Here is a 13,696-nt window from a genome sequence, read left to right on the forward strand (position 1 = left end):
ATATATACGTCTTATTGAAGTTGGCATTGATAATAGCTTTCTCAAAGAAGTCTTGAAACACCCTTTTGATATCATCCTTAAGGATGTTCCAATAATTTTTTAAGAACTCTGAGGTATAACCATCTGGGCCCGGAGATTTATGAGTTCCCAAATCAGAAACAGCATGCCAAATCTCATTTTCTGTGAATGGGGCTTCCAAGGCATATGATTGCCCCAATGAGATAGGGTCCCAATTGTCAATGGGAGGAAGATCTCTGCTGCCAATCTCTTTTGTGTAAAGACCCTGGTAGAATTCAAGAAACTCAGCCTTAATCTCGTTGTCATCGAGCAAGCTCTGCACCTGTTTAGAAAGAATCTCAACAATAGTGTTCTTTCTTTTTCTGTAGGACATAAATCAGTGAAAAAGCCTACTATTATCGTCCCCCTCCTTGATCCATTTGATCTTACATTTTTGCGTCCAACTAATTTCCTCTGAGAAAGATAGACCAATGAGTACGGCTTTAATAGAAGTCCTTTGCAGATGAGCAACTTGGTCAAGACCTTATGCCTCTTCATAATCATCCAGCCTACTTAATTCGATCATCAATTCTGCCTTTTTGGTTTGTGAGCAACCAAATGTGTCTCTGTTCCATACTTTCAGCATTTGCTTGAGATTTTTTAGCTTTTGAATAAAGTCATGGCTAGCCCAACCGTTTATTCCATTGCTTTGCCACCAACTAGAGAGCAAATTGGTAAAAGAATGTGTCTCTGTTCCATACTTTCAGCGTTTGCTTGAGATTTTTTAGTTTTTGAATAAAGTCATGGCCAGCCCAACCGTTTATTCCGTTACTTTGCCACCAACTAGAGAGCAAATTGGTAAAAGAATGATGTTCCATCCACATATGTTCAAATTTGAAGTAATCAGGACCCCATCTCTGTAAGCCGAGAGTCAAGGGATCAGATAGTGGCCAGATGTTGTGTAAACCCTCGAATCTCACTTAAGCAAGTTAGGTCAAACTTGGATAATAAGGAAAATAAGTGAATACTCTAAAAAGGAAGCTTGAGGATGATTAAAAGAGAGTGCTAAGAGTGAGATTTTTTAGGATTAAACATAAGATATAGTTAAAGCTTGGTTAAGAAGGGTAAAAATTTGACCAAGTATGGGAAATATGCATGGATGCTATGAGGCGTTGGTGTGAGGACTCAATGGGCGATGACCTTGTCATTTGGAGGTTAGGCGAGCACCTAGAAGAGTTAGTCTTGTTGGCCAAGTGTAGAAGCCAAAAGTAACCATGTGTTGAAGCTTGTGAAGCGTGGGTGCATGAGGTATTGAGATGTGCGGCAGCCAAGGATTGTAGTGGTCATGTGAGACTAGGTGTTAGCCGAGTGCTTGCCATGCGCTAGTAATAGGCATGCATTGATCAAAGCCTTGGGAGGTTAGTTGAGCAAGGTGGTGCATGCAGCAAGGCAAGGCATGAGGCAATGGCATGAGGGTGCTGTCTAGGCGATGGTATGAAGGCATGATGTTAGGCAAGGGCGTTGCGGGCTAGGAATGGCCAAGGTGCTGGGCCAAGGCATGCGTTGGTCTAGAGGCATGCGGCCAAGGGTGATATGCAATGGCCAAAGGGAGGATGCGTCGAGGTTAGACGTTGGGTGAGCCATGCGGCTAAGTAAGAGGTTAGGCATTCAATTAGGGCTATGCGTTGGCAAGGTGGATGCGGCCAAGGAGGGCTATGCGTCCAAGAAGGGCTATGCAGACAAGGGGAAATATGTGTTGAGTGAAGTAAACTTGGGAACAAGGTTAGGTTGATAGCAATTGGGGCTAATGGCTAAATCTAGTGAAGTTTGGGTTGAAGCAAGGAGGAGGTGGGCGCACCACAAGGCATGCAAAGGGAGATTATGCGTTGGTTTAAGAGGATGAAGACACTTCAGCCTCATGCAAAGAAGAGGTGGCAAGGTAGATGCGTTGGCACATGCATGGTGAAGGCATCTGGACATGCAAGGCTGGCGAGGTGTCAAGTGTTGAGGACTTTTGGGCTTCTATAAATAAGGCAGCAAGGGGACCTCAGCTCTCACATTTCACTCGTGCAAATCAGGAGATTTTGTGTGGAAGTGTTGAGAAGAGAGTGTACTAAGTGATCCTAGGCAGCCATTCAACTTGGAGAGGTGAGGAGTGAGGAATTTGTGTTGGAAGACAAAAGGCCTAGCTGGACACATAATGCAGGCGCACACGTACGCCCATTGCAATGCGCGCTCCTAGAAGACGCGGACGCCTGTCAGTGCACACGGCCCAGCGACCCAACGCACACCCTTATTCTGTGTTTTTCTTTTTGATTAATAATACATCTTTTTACCTTTGTTTCTTATTTAAATTTTTTTAAAATAAGAAACAAAGGTAAAAGGATGTATTATTAATAAAAAAGAAAAACACATTATAAGGGCCAGGGGCCCCTCTCCCAAACAAAATCTAACGAAGCGCACATCTCAATCTAGGAGGATATGAGCAGGGGTATTTTTTTTTTTCTTTTTTAAAGGAAACAAGTCTCTTTATTAATATAATTAAATGAGACTAATGCTCAAAGTATAAGAGATATATACAAAGAGCATAAAGCATAATACCCAAGGATCAGGAGGCGCACCCGGACATCTCAACTAGGTTGTTAAGCACCCTCATCTTATCCAAAAAATTAATCTGAATGCTAAAAAACAGTCGTTACAATGAACCAATAAAGACACAAAAAGACAGCTTTCAACCAAAACTTCTACAACAGAAAACAAAAAGAAGAACAAACAGCCAAAAGCAAGAGCACACTATAATTATGAGATGTTCAAATCTCTTTTTTTATTTTTTATTCTTTTTTTTTTTCACCCCCGTTTTAGGTCTTTGTATACATGGTAAATCCAATAATACATTCCGGGAGTCATGCTGTACGAAAATCAACACCCATTTCAGATGAGAATGAATCTTTATAAGCTTAGACAGTTGATTATACATTTATTTCTTACTTTTTGCTGCTAACCATCGTATAAAATATTCAAACACATACTAGATTTTTTTGTCTCATACCCCATTGTTCAGTTCTAAAGACATTTTACGTTTTATCGGATTAGAACAGAATTGCATCAAATAAATGGACAGCAGAAGAGAAATGTGTTTTCCCTCAGATTTTACTCTGGGAAGTCAATTGGCATATTATAAAGCAAATGCTGAATTTAGTAATAAACCGATAATAGTACAAAAGAAAGGGAAAAGATTTCTCACAACAAGAGCATCTATCCTGGCCTCGATAACGGTTGATGGAGCATATTTAGCAGCATATCCATACATAAGAGCCAAAGCAGCATGTATGTCGTCAGACTCCTCTTTTTTAAAACCATCAGAGAAAAATGATAGGAATCTGAATTTAAGTAGAAGAAAGGACATCTCTTGTCAGACTCTTAAGTAGTCAGATATATGTTTCAGAAGAAGGAAAGTTCCACACATTCAATTTACTCCTTGAATGGGTGAATGAGTTGCACACTAAAAGTGAGAAGACAAAAGGAGTAAGACAATCACAGAGTAAGAATTAGCTTTACAGGAAGAGGGAAGGAGGAAAAGACATTTGTATTATATTCAATATAAAGTATAAACAATAGCTTCTCTTGCATATGAACAAGCATGTGCAGCCTATACTTAGAATATTAGTCACCACATTCTCATCCATGAAAATAAAATCAGGTTTCAAAGTCAAGCATGTGTGTAACATGCATTTAACTGGTGAGATATGGTAGCTACACAACCATCCAGACTTAACCTTTACCTTCTTAAATATGGAAAACATTTTGAAAATATCAAGCAGTCTATCAGAGAGGAATACTCGGGGGGAAAAGACGACTTATTGATAATAATCCTCAACAATCAAATAGGAAAGCACAACCAAGTACGAACCTCTGGAGAAAACTATGCCCCATATTGTCCAGAATGTCTTTCAGCTTTTCCAATACAGTATCCAAGTGGGATGATGCAACCTGCACAAGCCAATAACAAAGATTATTATATGAACTAGTTAATTGAAATTGAAGAATTCGATAAAGAGCCAACAAGAAATACCAATCCCATTGCTTTTGCCAAGCCAAGCCTATTTGTGGGAACAGCAATATTAGCCTGTTTATACATTAAATCTATCTTATCATGTACGTAGGCCCTATCATTGATCTTCTGAAGAAGTATGCCCAAACACCTACAAGAAAAGTATGAATTAAATAAATATAGATGATTGACGGATAGCATGATATTGGCAAAAGCTAGCATGATGGTGGCAAAAGCTGCCAGAGATTGTAAAGGAAATTACACAGAATGCATGGCATTTAAGAAAATTTTACAGTGGAAAAAAGCACCATCCAAAAAGTCATATAGAATATGCCATCCAAATAACCAAATTCCATCACCTGTGAAGTAGTGCAGAATGTTCATCATCAGAGACATAAAGTTCATATTGATTGCTGAAAGCATTTCCAAGAGATATAACCCAATTTGTGTCCTGAATCACGTCCAAAGATTCTGCAAGAAACTGTGACTCAAAAACAGATGTAAATTGTAAGGATCACGAAGAAGGACCTTTACTTTCACTCTGCATTTATCCCAGCACTAAAAGTCATTTTTACTCATACAGGTGATTAATCTAGTTCCTTTCTTTTTCCCCAAAACAGAGATACTCTTATTCATGTATGACAAGATTACACTGAGAAAGAAAATGAATGAGAGATAAGGAAACTCAACAAATATCTTAGTTATAGAAATATTGGGACTTTTCCTTCATTTCATTAGCTCCTATGTACATATGTGATATATATGGCTCAAATATAATAAGTATTTCCCCATTCTTCTCTTACTCTGGCAGACGAAATACTATTAAAGCACCTTTTTTAACGTTAAAGAGTTCATATCTTTTGAACTCTTGAATTGCCAACACCACCTCCTTTGTCAAGGGATTAGAAGAGCTAAAAGTTCTTTGACAAGGAACAAACAGAAGGATCAATTTTCCAAGCTTTCCAGTCTTCTTCATCCTTAAAGGCCATGAAATCCATCATGGTCCTATTGATCATCCAAGTTAAACAGGGATATTTTATCCATCTATATTCATGCCATAAAACTTCTCTCAAGATACCATGTTTCTAATTGGGCAAGATCTAATGGAAGAGCGACCTCAGGATACCATTTCCACCTTGGAGATAATTTGGCTTCATAGATTAGAAGCTAAACACGATTTCATGCTGAAATCCTTACTCAAAAGATGAAGCTATAGTGCAGGTTATGTGTGAAGTAATATGGATACAATCATCAATTCTTAATTAAGTTGCAATATTACATTTTTGGATCAAATTGCAGGGTGACAAGTTGTCATTTATATTACATCAAGTCCAATTTTTTAAGAGAAAATATAACTGCTATTTAATTTATGAGAATGTGGGTTAGGATTCTAGCATGAGGGGAAACAGTAGAATGAAAATTATTCTATAATAGTGTATATATCTTATTTCTAGAAACCAATTAGTAACTTGTCTTTTATTATAATTTTACATTCTATCAACTTGAGGCTTATGCACATCTATATCTATATATGACTAATGTTTTTCTCTTTTTGACTTTTTATTGGACCACATTAATTAGAAAATTGAGCAATCTACTTGGATTAGTGAAGAAAAATGGCAAACGATCTAAAACTTCTAATTTTGTATCACTATTTCAAAAACCTAGATTAGAACACCGTGAAAATTAAAATTAGAACGGTGCATATCCGAGAAAAAAATATAATAAGTTGAAACGCCCATGTTTCTAAGAGGAACACTTACGTTAATTACCATGTCATCCCATGTCTCTTGATATAAAGGGTTCTGCTTCAGATCTTCTGAATCACTAATATATGCCTTCATTTTAGGTATCTAGAACTTCCCAAAGCAAAAATCAATCAGATTCAATAGCATAATCATTCTTACAGCATAGTAAGAACAATAAAAAAGACAGTCATAGTACGATAGATAATTCATGGTCCCCACAAAAGACATGCTATATTTTATATGTCAACAACTGGTCAACGTTGAAGTTTTTCAATACATTAAGAAGTTTTCATGATTTATAAACTCAACCATCAATCTGCTCCAATTTATAACTTAGTATCCCAATTTCTATTTGACAAATACTATCAACACCGTTTCAGTTTTTTCCTCTTGACAGAATGCAGATACATGAGAATGATGAAAACAACCTAGACTCAATTTACCCATCTCACCAAAAACCATCCTAAGACACAGAACACAGAAAATGTGAGGGATCAAACCTCTATTTGAATCCATTTCATAGTTTTATATCCAATCTCACATGATATTGTTTATTTAAACCTTTTTTATGAGTGTTTGAGCTAGCTTGTCCACACCTCAACTATCCAATCTCACATGATAATGTTAATTTGATATTTTTTAATATCCATGAATATTTGAGCCAGCTTGTATACACCTCAACTCTTCTTATGAGACAATCATGTGTCCTTACTAAATGAGTGAGTACATGGGTGGGTGATAAACATATCGTTGTTATTTTTTCCTTTTGAGCTAATCTAAAGATACTATCTAATAATAGGATTTTCTTTCAAGATTTTTAGTTAGGATCTTAGAATTTCTGGATTCTTCTAAGTTCTAAAAAGAACCTACACGTTGCACATTGCTAAAACATTGCTACGACTTTCCACAAATCCATATTTCGAATCACAACTATAAAACATGAGAAGGAAATTATAAACACATTGCCCCAAACACAGTTTGAAGGTAAAGGGGTATCAAAATCAAATTAACGAATGCATAAAATAAATATGGAGACTATCCTAATTGCAGTAACTTAGGCCCATTCAGTAACCTTTTGGGTTTTTTTTAGTGTTTGAAAATTGTACTTTTTTTTCACCATTTCTTCATCATGGTTTTCATCTTTTCTAAGTAGACATTTGAAATTTTAGCCAAATTCTAAAAATAAAAACAAGTTTTTAAAAACTACTTATTTTAAGTTTTCAAAATTTAACTTAGATTTTGAAAGCACTCCTCAAAAGTAGACAACAAAATAAAGAAACCAATAGGTGGAATTAGTGTTTATAAGCTTAATTTTTAACAACCAAAAATCAAATAGTTATCCAATGGGAACTTGGAAATCCAAAGTTGAATTGGTATAGTACCATTCTTAAAAATTATAAATAAGCTCAAAACAAATTTTAAATACCCAAGCCATTGACAAGAAAGAAACTAGTTATAGTACACCCAAAAAAGAAGGATCGGAAAAAAAAAAAGATGCAAGAATGAAACAAATATACATACATACATACACACATATATATGCGTGTGTGTGAATGTTGAGGATTGCAATGAAAATTATCACCATCGCATGTTTTGATAAAGTAGTACCTCATCTTGCCAAAACAAATTGATATTTTTAGGGAAGAGAGGTGCCAGATAACACAAGACCTGTAAATAAATAAATAAACTTTACCAGTTTATAACACATCAAAAGAGTAAATGAAATCATGATTGGAAAACTATGTAAGAATATTGAAACACAATCAATCACCAGAATAGACCAGCATCAAGATTTGATTAGTTTATAATAATGCATTTCATTAACTCAAGTAAGATTTGATTACGGTCATATTGATCAGTTTAAATTTAAGCAAATCATTTCATTTATAACGCATTCACTCAAGTAAGAAATAACTAACATTTCATTCACAAACTCAATAAAATCACATAAAGTTTCATCCTTCTTGGAATTTTTCTCAAAATACCATCCAGTATATTCATAAATCCTATACCTCGATAATTTTTGTTGACACCAACAATTTTTTGGCAGAAGTTAAAATGGTCGTGTATACAAAATTATGATTACTTACAGTCAAAATTTGTGTTGCTAACTGCTCTCTTGCTAGAGGATCATGCAAAAGAACCACTAAGCGAGCAAAAAGTTCCTAAAACATGGTAACCACCCAAGTCAATAGTCTCATAATATGGATAGATTAAACTCCAGAGGGAAACCTGGCAGTTACCTCAGGATTTGGAATATCAGCACGGGTTTTACATTCACTTAACATACTATCTCCATAAGATCCATGCCTGCATAATTCTGAAATGCATCTGCAGACCTGCAGCGGTGGCATTAATAGAATGCCCCGGACAAGCACTCTATTTTATCTGCAATCACACATATCCTATTTCTACAATCGAGAAGAACATAGAACCATGCAAAGCCAAAATCCCCACATAAGATCAATGAAAGAAAGGTGTCGACAAGACCTACCGTTGCAGCTGCACCAGTATACCTCCTTGGAATGATCATTTTCAATAAAAAGGGCCATAGAATATGCTGCAGTGAGTTAGCCATAATATTTAATTAAACTCAGAAGGGAAACGAGAAACAGGTGAAATACAGAAGGCAGAAAGAGTGAAATTCCATCTGTGAATGTATGAATGTAGGTAAAAAATATCCAGCACAATACCTCCATTTCAGGAATTGTAATGGTCAGTAGAAGAAGACCTTTTTCACTAATTTCTCTCAGCTGTACAGGAGAAACTGTCCCCATCTTCACCTAAAAGAATGATAAGTAAAATAAAAGAAATAATAACTACACATAGTAACATTTTGGAGTCAAAATTTATAAATTACATAAAATACAGAATGGTGGTATTTATACAGTAGTATGTGAACCTCCATTCTCTTGTACTGGAAAGGAATATAAGCACCATTCAACCCAGCTAACTCCTTTGAGTTTCCAAGATCATTTCTATCAATTTTGATGGCACAGTGGCGCACAAGATACTCAACAAACATCTCTCCAGATGAACCAACCAGGTAGCAATGTGACGCCATTACCACAATCAACTACAAAGTAATAAGACATTTTCAGTACCAAACAAAATAGAGCATTTCCCAAGTTCTTAATAAGATCAATATATGTGCGTATATATGTCTGTGTGTTTGTGTGTAACATCATACCTCTGAAAGTGCCTTTCTAACGCCTAGATTTTGTTCATCTAGTAAGGACTTAACAGCTTCAGTAAGTAAAGGCCTTTTACCATGCCAGGCCTCAGATAACCTAGATATCATAACAAAGTCAAATCAGGAACCAAAAGGAATGACTAAATGGTTGGTTGAATATAAGGAAGCCAAAAAACCTTGGCAAGAGGTGCTTCAGAACACAAAGAGCGCCAAAAGTTAAAGGCTCTTCTTTTAACCTGCATTTCTGAGTATGAAAAAAGAGAAATAAAAGGAATTATTAAAACTCCAGAAGTTTCAAAAGTGTAGCAGTAGCACATAACATACATACTCTCAAGCTAATATAGAAATAATTGTTATGCAACATGTACATTTGCATTAACGAAAAAGGATATTATATTTATTTAGATTAGATTTATTCAATTTTTATCTTTAAGTTATCCATCCTTTTATTCCTTTATTTCATAATCTAGATCTTTCTAATAGGAAATTCCCAAGATTGCAGTTAGGTTTTCTTTCCAAAAATTTTAACTTCATTATATTTACTTGTAATTAATTTCTGGTTTATTAAGTTCTTTCAAAAAAATAAAATAATTCAATAATTATTAAAATATATATATATATATATATATCTAAGTGGTGTAAGAATCTGAAAACGAAGTCCTGCCAAAATTCCACAAAACAATGTAAATATCACTCACATTTAAGAGAAACATAAATAAATCCTCCGGATATATCAGGCCAACAGTTAAAAAGCAACGCTGTACTTCATTATATGTCTGCACACAGAGAAAACAAGATTATAATCCAAATAACAGAACTTAGTGACAAGAAGGAAATGAATTCAAAATACTATGGATGGAAAACAGAAAGCGAAAGAAATGTCTTCGCAGAAAACCTCAATACCTCATATCCTACAATTTAGTATGAGAGGGAAAAAAATTATTTTGACAAGAAACAGAATTATATTCAAAAACCATCCCAAAGAAACGACCTGGAGGCTGGTGTAGAGGGAACATCCACCCAAAGAACTACAAAAATTCTTGAAGTACACCAGACCGATAACTGAAAAATTACTAAAATAAGTGGCAGAAAACAGGAAAACCTCACAAACATCCCCCCGAACAGTGTAATATGTAATTTCCTACAGTTATCAAGAAAGAAATACTAAACAAATAACCGTGTCCAGCTAGTAGAAAGAAGTCAGACAGTCTAAGCTCTTCCTACAACAATTTTCAATTACAATATTCCCCAGTCAATAGAAAGTGAAATCTTATAATTTAAATTACAATATTCCAAGAACAGGAAAACATGAGAAAAGGTGAGAGAGAGGGAGAGAGAAAATAATGGACTATGTTCCCGAACAGTCACTTCAGTTTTACAGTTGCTCTGTCTGCAAACATAGTCCATTATTCGCCCTCTTTCTCTTCAATTTTTCTTTTTATCGTTGGATCTGGTTTTCTTGATGTTCATTATTAATTAATCTGGCTGTTTTTCTCCTTGTTGAGCTAGTTGTTTTTTTTTTCGTTTTATTTCTTCTCACACCCTTGAGAGTTTGTATCCTGAACCTTTGTTTGTGTTCATTTCTCAATGAAAATTTATTTATGGTCAAGAAAACGTGCATAGTTGCTGGTCATACCTTTAATCCTGTTGAGAGATCAGACTCTTTGCTTTCATTATTAACGCACACCACTGGGAGAAGTGTTGACAGAATAACAGTGACATCCTACAATTGATCATGAGAGTAATTTGCAATAGAATTAGACACACCATGCAGATTGAGAATATACATACTCAGATATTAAATCACACTTATTTTTAACCTCGCTTCTAGAAAGTTGCATAAATCACACTTAATTGTTCGAAATGCATGAAAGTCATGTTTGTTAAATTTATACCCATAAAAAGTTACTTTTTTGCAATGAAGAATTGTACAAGTATTATATTTCATAAAATTATAATGTGTATTTATGTTCACATAATTATATATAATGAAACAATAATGAGAACAAACAACCATGTGATGAGGGCGAAAATAGGAGGCAAGCCAACTCCAACTTCATCAAAGCCGACAAGAAAACCAGCAACCCATAAAACCAAAACCATATTGGGAGACCAACTGAACTAGCGCATTCTAACCAGCGATTTCATTGAATTATAGGTAGCCAAAAAACCAGAAGAGTCCAAAAGAACTTGGAGAGGGAAGAATCCATCCACCAACTTTGACAGCTTGGTAACAAGGCCGCTCTCATGATCTCACCAAGTTATTACCATTTAGTGTGTATTTACAATTATGAAACAATAATAGTTATTTCTATTTGTATACAAACATATTAGCATATATTTGGTATTTATTTTGACATATAGTGTTTGTTAAATTTCTAAACCAAACACAATCCATTAAAACGACAAATATTTTGCAATGACAAACAATACCTTCACCACCACCATTATGATATATTGCAAATTAATCTATATAAGTTGGTATAATCAGATTTGAAACTTTCAATTAGAGCAATTATCCTTCAAAGCAAAATTATGAAATTGTTTCAATTGAACCAGAACCACACTATTATAACTAAAATATAAGAGTCATTATAATTAAACCCTAAACCACATTTAAACTAAGGGATTGTTGCTCCATGGTACCCAAATGTTGTAAAGTCAGGCGAGTTTTCCCGTGAGATTAGTCAAGGTGAGCTTACATCATCAATGTAAAGTTCTTTCTTGATATGAAAAAAGAAACTATTATCCCAACATATTGTAAATACACACTAGTGAAAGATCCCCAATTGTAGAGTTTACAGAAGGGAAAAAGCTGGAAACTAAGTAACGTGTGAGAATGCATAAAATACATTGAATGACCTTTGTCCTGGAGAACAGAATGATCGTTAATTGCGAAATTCAATTGAAAGCGCACCTCAAGTGTTAAAATGTACAAAATGAATGTGGAAAGGAGACAACATGCATTACCTCAAAGTCAAGGAGAGGAGGACCACTTTCTGAATGTAAAGAAGTGTTTAGGACATTATGCAGACTGCAAGTAGTTACAAATGCAACATCCTGGCCTTTCTTATATCTGATTAGCAAGGTAAAAAGAGATCAAACAATTATCAGTATAACTACTATAAGATATTTACTTCAAAGGGTTGTTGCGCAGTTCTCAAAAACAGTTTCCTATTTTTGTTTTCAAATCAGTTTTTGGGAACAATTTTAGGTGACGTGGAAAAATAAACATAAGTTATAAAAGAAATAAGAGAAAAAAATGTGGTTAACTGTATTAATTTCAAAGAAATTTGTACTCTAAAGAGAAACTATTTTCCAAAACAGTCCCAAGCAACCCTTTACTAGTTTAAACATCAATTTATCTTACAGTTCCAACATGGTAGGGATAAGTCTGGGCAAAGCAGCCTTTAGTTGTGCCCTAGTAATAAGACTGACAATTTGACCTAATGCTTCCACAGAAGAAATACGAACCTAAGCCAAAAAAAAAAAAAAAAAAAAGAAACACAGAAAAGAATATAACATTTAGAAGATGTAATGGTAATAAAGATAGACTTTCATATCCAAGAAAGAGAAAAGGAAAAGGTAACATAGATAGACAAAATTCAAGCAAAAAATGGGGGAATGTATATCATGCAGGTAGTCCTTTGTAGTTATTAGTTAAGCAACTTTTGCAAGACCAATGCAACTGAAAGTACCCTTACCGTCAAGGAGTGTTGTAAGGGCTTTTTGATGTTTGGGAGAAATTCCCCGAAGTCCTAGTTTCAAACTTTCCAAGTAGAAAGTTCAATAAATGAAAACCCTTACCGTCACTAGGAGGTTGGAGCTAGTGTTGGGATGTATGAAGTCTCCCATCGATTAGTGGGGTGGACCCAATACCAAGGACAACCCTTTTTGAGAGAACCAAAGTTTTTTTTATTAAAAAAAATAAAAAAGATAAAAAAAACCAGAAATAAAACTTTTCATTAAAATAAATGAAAAAAGACTAATGCTCGATTATACAAAATCCACAAGGGAGTGAAAGAAAAGTAATTAAAAGGAGGCAAAAATAATAAGCCACTTATCTACATCATAAATAATGAGCAATCCAGGGGGGAGGGTGTTTCCTATTTGTTTTGTTATTAAGCCACTTATCTACATCATTCAACAAAATATTTTTCAACTACTCCACAAGGTAAAGGCTAATTAGTGAAATAAGTATCAACACATATTTATCTTATTGCAAGCAAAAAACAAAAAATAACATTTTCTAACCTTTAAATCACTAGAAGCAGCCCAAACTCGCAATAAAAGCTCAAAAGCAGAATTCAGAAATGACCTGCAATTTGACAGGAACCCGATTTTTTTAAAAAAAATATTTAATTGAAATACAGAATGTAAAATGATACCGAGCATGATAGAGCTTGTCTCACATAACATCACCATCAATTGACGAATGTGAAGGGAAGTCCACACTATGCTGCCAAGCAGCTTGACACCAACATTTAATTGCTGCAGAAGTAGAATGTGTCACAGGGTGGCAGCAAGAAGAGAAACTGAAGATGAGCTATAAAAATCAACAATTTTTCACAAGATTGATTAATTTCACTAAAAAGAATAACGACAATAATTGATTTTGAAAAATAAAATGAATGTCAAAACTTTTAGAAATTTGATATTAACATTTCAAAATGTCAAGTGCATCCAAATTATATTACCTATTAACCT

General features: G+C 34.7%; 1 protein-coding gene across 2 annotated transcripts in view; it reads right to left on the bottom strand.

The window, feature by feature from the left end:
• Window positions 1–13,696, bottom strand: part of LOC120074500 (ARM repeat superfamily protein) — a 58,457-nt gene that overhangs the window by 40,735 nt on the left and 4,026 nt on the right. For both annotated transcript variants that reach the window (XM_039027647.2, XM_039027649.2), the window contains 19 exons: window positions 13,402–13,480; window positions 13,244–13,307; window positions 12,360–12,463; window positions 11,960–12,065; window positions 10,626–10,712; window positions 9,688–9,765; window positions 9,166–9,233; window positions 8,987–9,086; window positions 8,699–8,872; window positions 8,490–8,579; window positions 8,291–8,356; window positions 8,040–8,135; window positions 7,887–7,961; window positions 7,405–7,464; window positions 5,812–5,901; window positions 4,408–4,529; window positions 4,070–4,199; window positions 3,908–3,987; window positions 3,242–3,377 (listed from right to left, as the gene is read on the bottom strand). In XM_039027647.2, the coding sequence (XP_038883575.1) occupies window positions 3,242–3,377; window positions 3,908–3,987; window positions 4,070–4,199; window positions 4,408–4,529; window positions 5,812–5,901; window positions 7,405–7,464; window positions 7,887–7,961; window positions 8,040–8,135; window positions 8,291–8,356; window positions 8,490–8,579; window positions 8,699–8,872; window positions 8,987–9,086; window positions 9,166–9,233; window positions 9,688–9,765; window positions 10,626–10,712; window positions 11,960–12,065; window positions 12,360–12,463; window positions 13,244–13,307; window positions 13,402–13,480 (1,805 nt within the window). The remainder of the gene's footprint in view (window positions 1–3,241; window positions 3,378–3,907; window positions 3,988–4,069; window positions 4,200–4,407; window positions 4,530–5,811; window positions 5,902–7,404; window positions 7,465–7,886; window positions 7,962–8,039; window positions 8,136–8,290; window positions 8,357–8,489; window positions 8,580–8,698; window positions 8,873–8,986; window positions 9,087–9,165; window positions 9,234–9,687; window positions 9,766–10,625; window positions 10,713–11,959; window positions 12,066–12,359; window positions 12,464–13,243; window positions 13,308–13,401; window positions 13,481–13,696) is intronic.

The sequence above is a fragment of the Benincasa hispida genome, chromosome 3, assembly GCF_027475165.1.
Source record: "Benincasa hispida cultivar pf3 chromosome 3, pf3_genome.v1.1, whole genome shotgun sequence".
NCBI classification, from domain to species: domain Eukaryota; kingdom Viridiplantae; phylum Streptophyta; class Magnoliopsida; order Cucurbitales; family Cucurbitaceae; genus Benincasa; species Benincasa hispida.